The sequence below is a fragment of the Xiphias gladius genome, chromosome 10 (assembly GCF_016859285.1).
Source record: "Xiphias gladius isolate SHS-SW01 ecotype Sanya breed wild chromosome 10, ASM1685928v1, whole genome shotgun sequence".
Classification (NCBI taxonomy): Eukaryota; Metazoa; Chordata; class Actinopteri; order Istiophoriformes; family Xiphiidae; genus Xiphias; species Xiphias gladius.
In genome coordinates this window covers 16,445,605-16,462,202 of record NC_053409.1, presented here as the reverse complement: position 1 = coordinate 16,462,202, position 16,598 = coordinate 16,445,605, and the positions used below count along the sequence as shown (strand labels likewise).

Sequence of the window (16,598 nt, the reverse complement as noted above, 5' to 3'; positions counted from 1 at the left end):
GCTGAATGCAGACTGGCAATGGGCTGGTCATTGTTGCTGATGTGATACAGATAAATCAAACTAATTGCCCCTATTAGCCTTTTCATTCTCCTACTGTCTAAATCCTTATATAATCTCTTTGTCAAGCCACGGAATGACTAAATATTTAAATGCACTGTCCCTTTCAGTTTTATTTTTCTGTATTCAGAGATAACTTAACTTCTGTGGCACATGAGAAACTGCAGGCGGGAGTTACTTTTGTTCGGTAGACATAATGGAAACATAAAGGTGTGTATGTTTCCCACTGTAAGAGGGCGGAGTTGTCTCCCTGGGGTTCTGAGCCAGACCGGTGTTATGTAACAGATACACTGCTCCCCGTCCTAATGTGGAGTTAGGCTACTCGAGAGTTTACAGGCAGCGGTTCTGACTCAAGTCCGGTCTGCGAACATGGAGTAAGCGATCGTTTCCAGAGGTCCGTCTGCAGATGTGGAGCGGAAGATTTTTTTTGAGGAAATTGGCCTTCGGAGCTGATTTTCAGCCAAAGAACTGTCTTACAACAATAAACCTAATTGAAAACTGACCTTAAACACTGCCAAGGACCAGGTCTTTGTTAGTTAATATTCAACTCCTGGAGCTTCCTGCTGTGCCTGAAGGGGAATTTGGAAATGGGACTTTGCGTTTAGATTTTGAAAGCAGCCAGACAGCCGGATATGGGCAGCGGTCCGAGCCGAGGGAAGAAAGTTGCACCTGCGTGTGTCAGCGAGGTGAGCGCGACCAAAACAGCTGCCGGTGTCACTTCCCCCAAGCCGGACCGCCGTCCATTCAAGCCTCTCAAAATCCACGCAATTCTGCGCAACGCGCGCAACCGTGCGCCGCCGGACAGCCACAGCGAGGGGCACGACTCTGAGTTCTCTGGGGAGGACGATGATACTAACGCAGAACTGGACACAGTCATTGCAGACTATGAGGAGCGGGAGAGAGTTTCTGTGAAGAAAACCCCTCCCAAGAAGACTTCCATGAAATCCAAAACTTACGGCCTGTGTCACTTCAGCCGGGAAGACGCCGAGGAGGACTTCAGCCCAGCTCCGCGGCTGAGGGCCGCGGCGAGAGCCGAGGAGCCACGTGGCTCTCACGGTGGATCCAGAGATGTAAACAAGAGGAGCAATGATGCGTTCACACACTTCAAAAACCACACACCCGCCTGCCCCAGTCAGCACAACGTAAGGACTTTTATTTTAATGTTTTTATCGTCAGTATTATTCGATAAGGCATCGTTTCCTTGTTTGTTTGGTTTTTGTTTTTAACCCAGTTGAATAAAGCTCATCAACAGCAGGATGATTTTAAATAAAACATTGATCAGGGTGAAATAAAACCCCGTGGTATCCTTTCTTTCCTCTCTGCTTTATGTCAGTCCTCCTCACAGGGCTTTTTGACAAGAGGGGCTTTGCTGGAAGCTGGTCCCACATCAGAGAAGCAATCGTAAGTAGACAGCGCCTAATAAATAATTGATTTCCGAGCTTAGTGGAGTAGTAAAAGCCGAGCAGGGCCAGATCAAATTCACCTTACAGGGATCGAAACACCAGCCCGTTGTTCTCGGTGCAGATCGGTTTACTCAGACGTCTGCAAGCTGGACAGGAACAAACAAGTGTCTGTTGTTGCTGCTTTGTTTTCGCGGTGAGTGTGAAAACCGGAAGCACTGCAGCTTAGAAAACGTGTATTTCCAAAGGCATGCCTTAAGCACAACCGAACCCTGTATGCCTCATACCGCTGGCCTTTTCATCATGATGGCCGTTTCCTGCAACACATCCCGTGGAAATTCACCAGGTGATTGTTTCCATGTCGTTGCGGACTGATTTGCTCCCAAATGATACATCTGATGTGAGAGATAACAAAACAAAGTACACCTAGATTTCCTGATCTGAATCAGCATCTCGTTGACATTTTTCTAAACTCTCACCAGGACCTGTGGCAGCTGCCATGGCTCCTCTCTCCCCATGCCAGTCATCCTGTACGACGGATCAGAAGAGGAGCTGATGGACACTATTGAGAGAGAGTTTAGTTGACCTCCAGCTGGGGATTCTGCAGCAAAGCCACCGTCCTTTTGAGCTAACCTTTGTGGGACACAGCTGCTTGCAGGGGAAATTTAAAAAAAAAAAAAAAAAAAAAAAGAGAGAGAGAAAGGGGAGCAGGGTTTCTGTTGACAAATTCCCTGCTACATGGGAAGGCTACTCCACTGTATTTATGCAGGGTGTCCTGGATAAATTCAACACTGTTTGTGTTGAACTTAAAAAGCTGCATCGCAGACCTTTGCACTTACCCAAGTCTTACTTAACAACAAGAAGCAGTGTAACTGTAGAGTTATAACACCGGCTCGAACAGATGCCAGGAGGTTCTCCTCTCAGAGACCGAAGCTGTTAACTGACAGAGGCCCCCTTGGTTTGTTATCTGCAGTGGTAAGGAGTCACCGTCACCCTCTCGATGCCGCTGGGCTCCCACAGACCATGCACCTACTTATTTGTTACCTATTACATACTTTGCGTTAACTCGTCTGTTAATGGGTGAAGGGGAGGACGCAGGCACTTCTCCGATTGCTGAAACTCAGCAGCTTCCCGAATTTGAGCAGTAAAGGAACATTTTTAAGGCCTTGTGACTAAACTATATGCGAAGATAACATTTTTCACCAGCACTTGTTGCGCACAGTGTGAGGCTTTAGTTTTTCATATGGGGCAACCCTGCAAAGGTGCGAGCTGGGATTATGTAAGGTTTCCTTCCTGACCACAGTTCCTGGACTTCTCCACCCTTATGAAGAAGGAATGTGTGGACACAGAGGGACTTTCAGTCAGGCTCACTTTGACCCAGCTGCATTTCTGCTGATGACTCAGCCACCTTCAAACATAAAGGTCTGCTGCCACTTAGTGGTGGAACAGGGTACTTTTGTGCTTGAGCACATACTTGAGCATTCGTGTAAATACTGCATGTGTCAACAAACTGCATTTGCCACTGTTTAAAGAAAGGGCCATATCAACCACAAGAATAATTTTGTAATTTTGTTTCATATTGCAAATAAAAACTGACTATGCTGTCTTTCTGATCGTGTGAATATTCTGGGAGAAAATGTGTGTGTGTGTGTGTGTTGTAGTTCATTGCTTCGTGGACTTAATAATTAAAACAGCTGTCTAATAATCCACATAGGGCAAAAATGTTTCAATGTGTCATTTAATCATCGCAGTCCTCACAGGAAAGGTTTGTCCGAGTGTTTCACAATAAACAATAAAATATGACACCATAAAACGTTCTGCACAGTATATATATTAAAAATAAAAATTCTTCCCCACGGTGTGAGTGAGATGTTCACACTGAAGGGAGTGCTTAAATTAAAAAAAAAGTATGATATTGCATTGTTCTTGGCATTTAGAACATTCTTTTAATTATTACTGTTGCTTCTTTGAAGGTCTGTAGAAAGACGTCCTCCTCTGTACTGCTGTGAGTAATTTGGGAGGCAGGAGGGGAAGCTGATTTCTCAGCATCTCATGGTTCCTCACATTCTCTGCAACGTAATCCTCACAAATCCTGTCAGAAGAGAAGAGTCTCTCATTTCTCATTTCTATTTCGGGTAAAAAAAAAAAAAAAGACAACATAAGTATAGTAAATATAACATGATCTACAAAATAAACAGACCTTTTCCACATAAGATATTTTTACTTGACACAGCAGGAGAAGCACAGGTGAAACTAACATCATTAACAATGGCTCTTACAGACGAGCCAGCACGCACGTTGCCAGGACGCTGGAACTGACACACATACGTGTCATGCAGTCATTGTATATTAATGTTTATAATTTGACTTGTGTTTGACAAGTCAGGATGCCTGGTGTGTAAAAATCTCTTTGTAGTGAAAGATAAAATGAAGAAAGTTGTTTTTCTTTACCTGAATAGAGGATATGGTTGCATCTGGAAAACGAGCGCATCATTGCAGTGACCCTGAGGAGGAATATGCGAGGTTTGCAAAGGTCCATTTCAGCGATATAATTTTTCCCCAGACCATACATTCAACACACAGTACTTTCTTTTACAAACATGCATTTTATGAAATGACTTGATCAACGTATTAATTGTGGTACAAATTAACAGACTGTAGCCTTTCATACACAATATATGTTTCACTGTATAACAAAAGTCATTAATGGGGGAAAATTCGACGTTACTGAATATAATGCAGGTTTTCTTTGATGTGCAATCTGACTGAAGTGACAGTAAACACAGCTGCTTAAAATAAAATACGATTTATTTCATTTAACTGTTGATTATGAGGTTCACCCTTTTATCAGACTACACATGCAAAACATGTATTTGTCTGTTCACATAGTTTTGGAGTTGTGTCTGTGTTCATGTGAATTCAGGCAGGCTTAAGATTTTTTTTTAAGAAAAGAGCGATTTTGTTTGTCGTGATAATTTCCAAAGGTCTGTAAAATTCGAATTTTTTTCACATCTATTTTTCAGCCTCTGTTTTCTCTCTGTGATGCTTACAGTGTCAACAAGGAGGATGTAGTCACAGCTTCCACCGAACACAATCACATCAGAGTCTTTCCCTGGACACGCTGTGTGCCACAACCTTGAGTAGGAGAAAAGTGAAAAGACCCACAATGTAAAATCTGCTCATATTATTTTAAAAAGACAATCTCACCGTCTGTCAGTTAGTGAATAAATCTACCAGAAACTTTAGGCTCATTAATGAATGCACAACAGCGACCAGGTACTGATACTTTGCTACCTTGGCTTATTCTTATAGGGATGCTTGACTTCTCTCCATTTCTTTGTTTCAACATCAAGCAACCACCCATCACCTGACGGACCAAAATATGTTTTTTAATGAAAAGAAAACAGTTAAGGGAAATTTGAAAAAAAAAAATCAAGGGAACAGAGGAAATAAATGTAAAACAATGTGGGCGCATTTTCTTACTCATTGGTTTGCAGTCTAAACTGAGACCTCCGAACAGGAACAAGGTGCCGTCTGATACTGCTGTGAGTGTATGCCACGATCTGCCCACTGGAGTAGTGGACACCGGGATTCTGGAAAACATATTTTGCACAATGCAGTCAAAGGCAAACTTTGCAAAATTATAATATCAATAATAACAATGACATACGCACATTTCTGACCATGTCCATGATTCAAGGTCCAGGCAGTGAATGTCACTTGTCCTGGTTTCCTGCATTTTAAAAGACAGGAGGACAAGTTACAGATGGCAGACTTTGACTTATGTTACATGTGTATTACTGACTTCATGCAGATATGTGTGAGGAACCGAAAAACATCTAGAGCTCTCACCATGACTCTGCCTCCACAAATGTATCCCCTGCACCCAAGTGTGGCGCTGGCGTGCGCAGCCCTGGGCGCAGGAGCACGGCCCTGCACACAAACGCTGTCGCTGTGAAATCTTGAGAGTATTTTAACATTTTAGCTTTCATTACAGTTTTCCAATACTGCTTACTCCTCTGTATCACAAATAAATGTCACTAATCTAAATCAACGTACACAAGTGTTTAACTGACTTACATGGATTTGCGGTTCACTCCAACTGGCTTGCGTGGGGTCTAATACATGAACCTCGTTGTTCCATCCCCAGAAGACATCCTCCACCTTAAAACAACGAGACAGTTACAGCGTACAAGGGAAAAAAAAAAAGATTTCTACTGTTTTTAACACAAAATGACGCTCATACATCTGGAGAGTTCCCTTGATATTTTTAGGAGTAGTCTTGGTCAGTACCAGTGATTTAACACCAGATGCTGAGATATCTCTCTTTCAGGCCTGACGCTTTTTGGAACAAAATCTCATATAAAAATGAGGCCAATAAAAAAAAAAAAAACTTACCCATGCTGCTTCATCTACAATGAAGCTTCTGTTCCTGCTATCAACATCAGTCAGTAGTTTGTGACCGTATCCTCCAAAATAGATTATCCTGGATTATATTAAAGAAAGACACCCAAAATTACTATCATGTTTACAATTATACATAAGACAAATAAAGAACAATGTAGAATATATGATTTGAGAATAAACCAAAACATGGAAACATATTCAATGGAAAATTATGGGGACAAAATATTGAAAAAGAACAGACCTGAATTCATACTGTGGCACAAGGTAACTGAGCTCTCAAAAAGTGTCAAACTCTAAATCAAGTGTCAATTCTGTGTGGCGTTAAGACGCAGTAATTATGGAGTAGTAGCTCTACTTTACACTGCCACTTTCCCAAAATACCGGAAACAGCAGTCTGTTGAAATTGATGTCCTCACACTCCTTACCGTCCTTTATAAGCCCAGCAGGACAGTTTGTCTCGAGGCGAGGGAGCAGAACCAGTCTCGTGTATGATCTTCTTCCACGTGTATTTACCGTCTGTCAGGTTGACACAATAGATCTGTTTGAAGGCAAACACTGATCACTTCTTCAGGTCAACTTTGACCTTTGGGAGTGTACACACTGATGCGCTGTGTTTGTTCATCCCAATTTGTTCACTGTTTTTCAACGAGGAATGTCCATTTTTTTTGTATGGGGCTTCTGGTGCATCTGCATCTGTTAGTAATGAAGCCATTTTGACGGTCAAAAAAATTTAGAAAGGTTGAACATTAAATATACTTTAAATTTTAGAAACAAACTCAGAAAAAGAGCAAAAACTCCTCGTCAAATTTCAGGTGATTCAGTAAATGATCAGTGTGCCAAAACCCTTACATACTTACATATACTTTGGTGTTAAAAACTCCGATATTCATTCATTTAACCACACATAAATGAAAAAAACATGTAGTTTATATGAAGTAAATTCTAATTAAAGTGTCATGAACTGTTTTTAAGCGCCAGTTATCAGCCTCACCTGATTGGTCTGTCCATTGTCATCACAACCTCCAAAAATGTACATGTGTCCATTCAGGGAGCAGCCACAGGTCCCAGACATGGAGGGAGGGACTTCCCCTGTCATGTGAAACACTTCCCTTCAAAAAAAAAAAAAAAAAAGAAAGAAAGAAAGAAAAAATGTGGATACACTGCTCAGATTCATTTAAGTTTTGACACATTTTACGACAAAAGAGGTGACAGCAGAACGCTCCGGGTAAGTGCTTGTCAATCCAAACAGAGTGTGAATGTCTAACTGTGTGACAATCACCAGGACGAGAGGAGAGAGTTAATGTCACAAGTAAACATGCATTACTATTCCTTGCTTGTTCTCTGTTTTGACCACAAGCATATTTGGAATTTATTCAATATTCTTACCATACACCTTGATGTAAGTCGTATACCCAGATTTCATCATTGGGTAGGAGAATTTCATCATCAGCAATTGACTGCAGAGAATAAAATGTGTCTATTACAGTGAAATAAATATTTGCAGCAGCAATATGTCTAAAGTCTATAATTGCAATGTAATTATATCTCTGATATAAAATGAAATAACTATGCTGAAAACAAAACCATGCAAGTAAGATTTTCCAAATGTGCTCATTTTGATAATCTAAACCTTTAAGGCAGGTTTCCAAAGGTCTACATTGACCTTTCAGTTATGTTCAAACACATTTTTTTTGTATATTGTGAAACATATGCCTAAAAGTAGTCTAAAGCATATTAACCAACTAACTGATGGTTTGTTCCGTTTTGTTTATTTATTTAAGAGTATGTACTTTTTATTACGTTTTTGCAGTGTGGCTATGTGTGGTATTTACTGTATGAGCAGTGCTTTTAAAAGTATTCAGATTCTTTACTTAAGCAGAAGTAGAAATACCAAATTGTAAAAATACTTCATGACTAGTAAAAGTAAGAGAAGTACTTGTTATTTAAGGTAATTGTTATGCAGAATGGTTCCTTTCAAAATCTTGTTGTCTTGTGATGTTATTATATATATATAATATATATATATTCTATTACTGTATTATTGTAGATGCACTATTACTGATGCGTTAACGTGTTAACAGCATTTTATACAGAGCTGCAACAACTGGCTGATTTATTAGCCAATTGACAGAAAATTAATATATAATTATTTTAATAAATTAAATCATTTTTCAAGCAAAATTGCAAAAGTATTCAGTGGTTCCAGGTTCTAGGATGTGATGATCTGCTCCTTTTCAAAACAAGAAAATAATGGACTGTTTTGTTTATTTGTTTAATTAAAATTTTAAATTGTTTTGTAGACCAAACGCTTCATCAATTAATCAAAAAAAAGGGGGACAGAATAATCAAAAATTTAAATAATTGCTAGTTGCCGCTTTTTAAAAAAAATATTATATGTGGTCAAGTACAGATAATGTTAGTGACTTCACATACTTTCTGGTAGTTTTATTCTGTAACCATGGATCATATTTCACAAGCTTATCGTACGTTTTGGAGGAACGTTTTGATCTGAAAAGTAAATAATAACTGTATTATTAATATTCCTCTCTGAAGTGTAGTTAAGTATTAGTATAAAGTTGCATTAAATGCAAATCTACTCAAGTAGAAATACCTCGAGATTACTTTATTACACCAGTTGAGGAAATGCACTTACTTCCCCCACTGCGAGTGACGCAGAAAACTGTCCTTAAGCGGACTGTCAAACAGGCTGTTAAACAGGCTTTTGTTTGGCCTTTGTCTGTTTATTTGTCCGTTTTGGGTTTTTTTTCTCTTCTCACCATGTAGCCTCCCCACACATACAGCCGGTTGTCCTCCACCACAGCCGTGTGTCCGCTCCTCTCCCGGGCCACCAGCTCCGAGCGGTGCCTCTCAAACGCCGAATCCATGACTGGCCGCTATTAATAGAAAAGGGAGGACATGCCTTTTGAGCCCCAAATGATAAGAATCCGTCTAAAAAAAAAAAATGTCACCCACGTTCACGGCCGCGGTGACACTATTCTAGTAAGGGAAGTAACACGTGACTGCGAGCAGAGGGCTCGCACCAAACCAGCCCGTTGTTTGTCATCGGTTTAAGGTAAAAGACGGCAAATTATACGGCTGCGTTTGTGCAAAATTTGCAGCCTGTGCATGTAACGTCACAGTAGCTTATTGGGAGGGTTTAGGCTACATTAGTGGCAGGTAAAACAAATAGCGACAGACTACATTTGGCGCGGATGTTTACACAAACACACTTTTAAACACACTCACAAGCAAACGGGACACTTTTAGTCGATCTTATAGTTTTTTCGCATGTTGGGAAAACCCAAACATCTCGTCCAAGCAACGTAAAAACAGCCAGAAAACGTTGCGACCCTGCCGATGTAGCTGTGTCAAAATAGCAGGAAAATAAAAAGAGACTTCCGGTAGTCTTCTTTTTCCAAAATAAAATACCCGTTGACCACTGCTGTAGAAGGAGACCGAAGTGTTTAATGTCAAACAAATATTTAAAATATTATTAAATAAAAGAAGCAGATAAAATAAAAATATTTTATACAACCTTGAAAAATCCAATACGTTTTTAACATTTTAAAATACACCATCCCTCCTGTGGGATGTATCGGCCATAGTAATGCTACTTTAGTTGTGTTTTGGTCTGTAGGCTACCCTATGTACACTCACTGTGTCTAATTCACGTTGTTTAATTCATTACATCTTGTACATGTGACATAAACACAGACAGAATACACCTTTTCTGTCCTCACACCTGTGTCAAAAACAAAATAAAAGCCCCTTTTGATGCCCGCTGGTGCCTGCTGAAAGTTTTTTTTTGCTACTATTTATTCTTATACAATATGATAAAGGAAAATCACAATACTAAAGTTTTACATTCACGTAATTAGCACTAAAAAACTAATCTAATAAAATAGTTTGCGACGTTTCTGCTTTTGCGCGGTACTTCAGCGGAAGTGATCAAATACATGCGGAAGTTGGCATTTAGCGCCAAAGCTCGAGTTGGACAGAAAGACAAGAGACAGACATGGATGTCGCTCGCAAAATAAAGACAAAAGTGTCCACTGGCTTCAAGATGCGGGGACTTATACTTCGACCGTATGTATTATAGTTATGGTTTAACATTGTTAAAAATTTCTTTGCTAAAGTTAAAGCTACTTTTGTTGTTGCTGTGCTAACACATTATATCTGTCAAATCCAGGGCATAGATAGATGGTCGATATGTTCTGCTTAATTTCTATTCTAGTGTCAACAGAAAATAAACAACAATAACCTAAGCAGGTTTTCATGCCCTCGTGTTGTTTGTTCTCCGGTGAGGACAACATAACAAGGACTTCTTACACTTTAACTGATAGTTTAAATGCGCCTAGCGTTTACAATTCAACTGATATTTGAACTGCTGTATTCATAATTTTGAGTAAAAGTTTGCGCATCAAAATATGTTTGTGGTACCAAAAGTAAAAGTACTAATGCAGAATGGCTAATTTCAGAATAATAAATATTCTATTACTGCATTGTAATTAGTGATGCAGTAATGTGTACGTCCCTTTAATGTTGACACTTAAGCTCCCTCACGACTTGAGCTTCAACTGTATCTCTTGTAACCCTATCTGACAAATAAATGTAACAGTTTAATAAGTGCATATTGTTTCAAAAGTTTACAAAAAAAAATTAAAAATTTTGTCAAACGGAGGAAAGAATAACAACATTTCTATGTTTTCTTGCTGCTCTGTGCTACAGTGAAGCCAGCAGATACCTTGTAGAGGTGCTGGAGTCAGTCAGTCCCACTGAGCTGGATGATGTTATTGAAAGGGTCCTGGATGCGGTGGAGAAGCAGCCATGTACGTACAGTACAGTGAGTCTCCACAGATTGCTGTGTGGTTAATGCACAGTCTGCTAATTGCAGCACTTAATGTGTTCCTGTGTTGGGCTGTAGTGTTGGTGTTGTGATCATAGTGTGTGTTTTCCACCAACAGTGTCCTGTAGTATGATAGAGCTTTCTGTGGTGGAAAGTGCTGTGCAGGACTGCACTCAGTCTTGTGATGAAACCATGTAAGTGAGGCTGCAACCATCAGTTTTTTCATTATTAATTAATGTATCATCATTTTGTATTATCTTTTTTTCTTTCTTAAGGTGTTTTGTCAATTTTAAAAGATATTTTCATATTTGTGATGACTTTATCCTGATGCAAGTTATGTTGTAAAATACGAAATAGTGGTATGCACTAATATCCACTGGGTTTAAAAATAACAAAAAACTAATCTTAAAATATCTGTACTAATATGGCACTTTACATGATTCATGGACATGATAGCAGCTGTGGATAAGAGGATTAGTGGACTAGAAGTGATTAACATTAGTGTTATTTGTGAGCTATTCAGGTACCATACCCACATACATGATATACTGTAATAATGCAGTCATCACATAACGTACAGCATTTTAGCCAGTCGACTCATAATAAGTTATAGTTGTATAACAAGCTTTATTGTGCTAGAGAAAAAATCTTACTTATGAGCTCTTTAACTCTCTTCCAGAGATAATGTTTTCAACATCATTGGAGCCTTTGATGTGCCCAGATACATTTACAGTGTGGAGCGTAAGAAATTTGTACCGTGAGTAATTTCTCCTTTGTGCCAAAATTAACCTAAAACATTTCAAAAAGATCTCTTCATGCTGCTGGTGTTGGACAAAGTTTTAACAGTTTTTATTTGGCTTTTTCATTCAGCATTAGTATGACCAGACATCCAGCCCCCAGTCTGTGTGGTTTGGCCAAAGACAAAGCTGAACTCTTCAGGGAGCGCTACACAATTTTACAACAGGTCAGTATGAAGTTCTCCATCGGCCACTCACTGCTGTTTACAGTTGGTGTAGTAGTGCATGTTGTATTTATACAGACATATTTTTTTTGTAGCGTACACATCGGCATGAGCTCTTCACCCCACCTGCAATAGGAGCTGCTGTTGAAGAGGGTCAAAACAAATTTCAGGTATAAAATCCTAACCATCATCATCATCATCAATTCTGAGCTGAAAATGAAACGCATTTTGGTGTTTTGCATCTCACCAACAGATAGTTTTGTTGTGATTTGTCTTTTTTTTAGCTGAAGACAATTGAAGCATTGCTTGGTAGCACAGCTAAACTGGGAGAGGTGATTTTACTTGGGATGATCACACAACTGAAAGAGGTATGTTAGTGATGCAGATAAGTTTGTATATTTCAGTTTAGATGGAGAAGTTTTTCTAGTTCCTTGAAAATTATGAAATTTGGTGCCTTCCTGTCTTTCCTGTCTAATTTAGTTTTTAAAATATTTCTAAACAATTCTTTAGGGTAAATTCTATTTGGAAGACCCAAGTGGAACAGTAGAACTGGACATGTCCAAAGCAATATCCTTTAATCTGTTTGTGGGAGCCTGTCAACAAAAAGTGCTTCATATTTTTCTATAATTATTGGCTTTTAAAATGGATGTATTCCTTAACTACGTTCTCACCAGTTTCATAATGGCCTGTACACAGAATCCTGCTTTGTACTGGCAGAGGGTAAGATAACTACTGCTACACCTGCGGTTAAAAAAAAAATGAAAAAAAGACAAATATGAATTAAGTTTGAAACAGTAAAATGTTATTACTTATATTATTAGAGGTAAAGTTTTGCCTTTTTTCCTGTAGGTTGGTATGAGGACTCGGTCTTCCATGTCAATGGGTTTGGATTTCCACCAACAGAGCCTTCAGCAGCCACAATGTCAGTGGGTTTGAAGAAAAGTGCTTAGACAAACTCATTGCAAGCTAAAGTAGTAAGCTGTCTGTGTAGCGATATATGCAGTCTCACATTAGATACTGGGGTGAGTTTTTTGTTGTTGTTTTACTTTGCTGCTGTTGGTATGCAGTGAAAATGTCACTGAAGTAACGTGGAGGGAAATACCGAATATTCTTTATTTAAGTTTTGAAGTCAGAAATCATTGACAGTGTGAACCAGAAAGACACAACCCGGCAAACATTTCTCTATAGCTGAGTATATGGAGCCTGTCTCCAATTACAGTATGATATATTTAGTAAAGCAACATCATATTTCAGGTTAAAGTTTAGTTTAGTCGAATCCTGCATTGTTGTAACAAAAGTGTTCCCGCTCCCTCACAACATGACCCTCGCTTCATTTCCAGGGCATACTATGGCAACACGAACTTCTTTGGTGGTCCATCCACCACCTCGGTGAAGGCTTCTGCCAAGCTTAAGCAGCTGGAGGAAGAGAATGAGGACGCCATGTTTGTCATTGTTTCTGATGTGTGGCTGGACAACGTTGAAGTGATGGAAAAGCTCAACATCATGTTCTCAGGTCTGGTATTGCATCATAGTCTTAAACTTTACAGGAGAGGAATAAGCACTCTGTGAGACACAGATCACATTTAGCTTCACTTTGTTTTTTCTTACAGGCTATGCTGCGATGCCTCCCACCTGTTTCATTTTGTGTGGAAACTTTTCTTCTACCCCATATGGAAAAACACAGATCAAATCACTCAAAGGTGAAACTTTTGGGTCCTCGTCACTCATAACCTACTGTAGTTCTTAAGATCTCTGTGCAATAAAGGGGTACATGCATTTCAGAATGTGATTCATTTTTTCTCTTTTTAGAGTCACTGAAGGCTCTTGCTGATGCCATATGTGCATACCCCAGCATTCACAGCAGGTAGGATCTGACCAAGTTGTTACTCTGGTCTACTCTGGTCTATTCTGAACTATTCAAGTTTCCATATGTTTGACTTAAATTTGTTCATCCTAAACCTGCAGTAGTCGCTTTGTGTTTGTTCCTGGTCCTGGAGACCCTGGTCCAGGCACCATCCTGCCAAGGTAAACATTCAGAGAATCTGGTTTTTGACGTAATTATGTGAGTTGTGTTAAGTAGTTTGGACAAATGTGTAAAAATATGTTTCCCTCAGGCCTCCCTTGGCAGACCACATAACCGAGGAGTTCAGACAGAGAGTGCCATTTTCCGTGTTCACGACTAACCCGTGCAGGTGAAACAAATATGTGGCTTTTATTACATGTGGACATATTTGATATGTGGGCTGACAGGCGTTTTATTGTAATATACAGTAAGTGATTTTGCACGTGACAGACACCAGTTTGATTTTCAAGGCTTTGAGAAAAATGTGGTCAGACTTGTGACATAAATCACTGTAAAACCGACCTTAATTGTCATGGCATGTTTTTCCTGTCAGGATCCAGTACTGCAGCCAGGAGATTGTCATTATCAGGGAAGACCTGGTCAATAAGATGTGCAGGAACTGCGTGCGGTTGCCAAATAACAATCTTGACATTCCAAACCATGTGAGTTTCATCTTTTCTGACCAAACCTGTTCATACTTCCGTGATATTTCTCTCGTTGAATGCACATCTTACTACTACAATGGGAGAGCGGCTTGTGTGTGTGTGTCTGTCAGTGTTTCTGTCCGTGTAACTGCTCCATCAAGGAAGCAGCTAGGGGCAAAAAATTTTGAAGGAACCTATTTCCTAATGAGGCAAACGTCACAAAGGTTCGGTTCGGTCATTGGCACTCTTTTGAATGGGTTCATCAGCATTTCCAGCGTTAAATTAAATTAAATTCACTCAATTAAATTGCAATGAATTTACTCAGTAAAATTAAGTTAATTAAAGTAAATTTATTCAAAGAACTTAAACAGAGTCAAATTCCTTAAGTTGAATGAAATTGGGTTGATCCGATAGCCAAGTGATTTGGGTGCATACCACATGGGAGTAAATTCCTTGTGCAGTTAGTTCCCAGTTCAACTCCCGACCGGCTGGACCATTTGCTGAATATCACTCTTTCCCAACATTTCCTGTCTGTTTTCACTGTCCCTATCAAATCAAACCATAAAAAAAATGAATTTACTCAACTAAATTACATTAAATTTACTCAATTAAATCAAATTGAGTTAAATTAATTAAATTATATGTGATCAATTAAGTAAATATACTCAAATTTAATTTATTAATTGAAATTTACTCAATTAAATTAATTAAAGATATATTACATTATATTTAGTAAGTTAAATTAAACTCACTAATAATGGGTCTATCATTTCTCTTTGCTGAAGAATAAAATGGCAAACATAAAAGGGAAATGTGAAACCACACTACAGTCATTTTTCTAAATGTAAAACATGTTGTGGTACCTTTGAGTGTCACCATGCGGCCGCTGGTAACACTGCTGTACACAACACTTCCAAGCTACCTTCTTTAGAATAATAATTGGTCCAATTAATTTGTTTAAAGTTATTATCTCCATTTCAACTGGGAAATGCCCATTTCAGTCTGTAGAACTACTCCCTTCATGTCAAAGGAAATTCATATTCATTATGTCAAATGATATAGCAACATTTTCGGAATTTGAGAGATGTGAAGTTGGATATTAGTTTTCTGTTTTAACCACTTTTATTTTGAAGTCTACTCCTGAAAAATAAAATACAACTTTGGACAACGATGTAAAATGGAAATGGAAATAAATTAATAAATAAACTAAAAAAAAAACATGAAACATAAATTTAAGGAACAAATTACATTGACAGATGTAAATAAATGGTGAATCAAGTTTTCAAGATTAATGATTTTATATAGCCAATACAGTATCATTAGTTGTGTTGTTGAAGGTTTTATTTGCTTTTGTGCACAGTGTTTAAATGTTAGTCATTCTCTCTTAGTGTTCTCAACGCAATGAGACGCTTCTACAAAAACGCTGGTGAACTGATTAAGCCTCTGCTGAAAGCTTTACCCAGACTGGTCTCATTTATGACTTAACACAACATGTAAAGTCCTGTAATTTTTATGAATTCATGATCTTGTCATTCTTTTTTCTCTCTCCCCAGTTTGTTAAAACCATCTTATCTCAGGGTCACCTGACTCCACTGCCTCTTTATGTCAGTCCTGTATTCTGGGCGTACGACTACTCCCTGCATGTCTACCCAGTCCCTGATGTCATTGTCTTTGCAGACAAATACGACCCCTTCAGCATCACCAACACAGACTGCCTCTGTGTCAACCCGGTATGAAACGCTTAATTGAAGCATGTATTTATCTTATCTTTGGACAGAACCTGATAAAATGTGTTTCTCCAACTGCTAGTTGTTTGATTTAATTATTTGCGTTGTTATAGCCTCAGTGCGACCTCATATGTTATTAATCAATAATGTATTTTGTCGTTGATTTATTATGACAGGGCTCATTCCCAAGAAGTGGCTTCACATTTAAGGTGTACTACCCATCCAACAAAACTGTTGAGGACAGGTAGGATGTGCTCTCTTTATGTTTTTATTTTCATGTCATTCACTACAGATATCTGTGGTTTCAAAAATCACTAATGGTCAGACTAATCTGTTGTGTTCTTACAGCAAACTCCAAGGGCTCTAAAGAAAATCATGGATTTACAAGTGCAGCTGTTTTCTTCTGTCATGTATATTGCCTTTGTATTATACTCAATGTTTAAAGTGGACTAGTGATCAATCCATTGTAGTGTTTTTTTTTTTTAATTTTGTGTCTGTATGTCTGTTGTGAATAATAAAGTTTTTATTCTTTATACTCAACATTCTGACATCTTTGTGCATTTGCAATGGTCAGCCCTAGTTTGAAAATGCATGATATTATACAGCACTGAGTAGTCTGCCTTGAAGGCAAAGTAGACTATTTAGTTTTCGAAAGAAACTGCAGTCATCATATAGTTTTGGTTATTAAGATTTTTATTCTTTATTCTTCATAA

General features: G+C 38.7%; 3 protein-coding genes across 5 annotated transcripts; 2 read left to right on the top strand and 1 right to left on the bottom strand.

Annotated features, from left to right (window-relative positions):
* The first annotated feature begins 371 nt into the window (after positions 1-371).
* On the top strand, positions 372-3,038 carry LOC120795043. The gene is made up of 3 exons (XM_040136495.1): positions 372-1,199; positions 1,391-1,458; positions 1,940-3,038. The coding sequence occupies exons 1-3, from the start codon at positions 690-692 to the stop codon at positions 2,040-2,042; spliced, it is 681 nt and encodes a 226-aa protein (XP_039992429.1). The 5' UTR covers positions 372-689; the 3' UTR covers positions 2,043-3,038.
* A 139-nt stretch (positions 3,039-3,177) lies between these two features.
* Positions 3,178-9,236, bottom strand: LOC120794979 (kelch domain-containing protein 1). 3 transcript variants are annotated; one of them, XM_040136400.1, is made up of 14 exons: positions 9,111-9,236; positions 8,642-8,758; positions 7,251-7,321; positions 6,856-6,973; positions 6,290-6,402; positions 5,856-5,943; positions 5,538-5,621; positions 5,310-5,390; positions 5,132-5,190; positions 4,941-5,050; positions 4,752-4,824; positions 4,508-4,592; positions 3,909-3,961; positions 3,178-3,549 (listed from the first exon to the last, which is right to left on the bottom strand). In XM_040136400.1, exons 2-14 carry the CDS (start codon positions 8,747-8,749, stop codon positions 3,411-3,413), a joined length of 1,182 nt encoding a protein of 393 aa, XP_039992334.1. In that variant the 5' UTR covers positions 8,750-8,758; positions 9,111-9,236; the 3' UTR covers positions 3,178-3,410. The 3 variants fall into 3 exon arrangements, with proteins under 3 accessions (XP_039992334.1, XP_039992336.1, XP_039992335.1); XM_040136401.1 differs by having other exon boundaries at positions 3,442-3,583; XM_040136402.1 differs by lacking the exons at positions 8,642-8,758; positions 9,111-9,236 and adding an exon at positions 8,518-8,616.
* A 591-nt stretch (positions 9,237-9,827) lies between these two features.
* pole2 (polymerase (DNA directed), epsilon 2) lies at positions 9,828-16,377 on the top strand. The gene is made up of 19 exons (XM_040137549.1): positions 9,828-9,950; positions 10,593-10,693; positions 10,829-10,904; positions 11,390-11,467; positions 11,581-11,674; positions 11,767-11,841; positions 11,956-12,039; positions 12,182-12,238; positions 12,343-12,391; positions 12,521-12,593; positions 13,012-13,184; positions 13,282-13,371; positions 13,481-13,535; positions 13,637-13,696; positions 13,786-13,863; positions 14,068-14,176; positions 15,712-15,888; positions 16,062-16,129; positions 16,234-16,377. Exons 1-19 carry the CDS (start codon positions 9,880-9,882, stop codon positions 16,250-16,252), a joined length of 1,587 nt encoding a protein of 528 aa, XP_039993483.1. The 5' UTR covers positions 9,828-9,879; the 3' UTR covers positions 16,253-16,377.
* Positions 16,378-16,598: the final 221 nt, after the last annotated feature.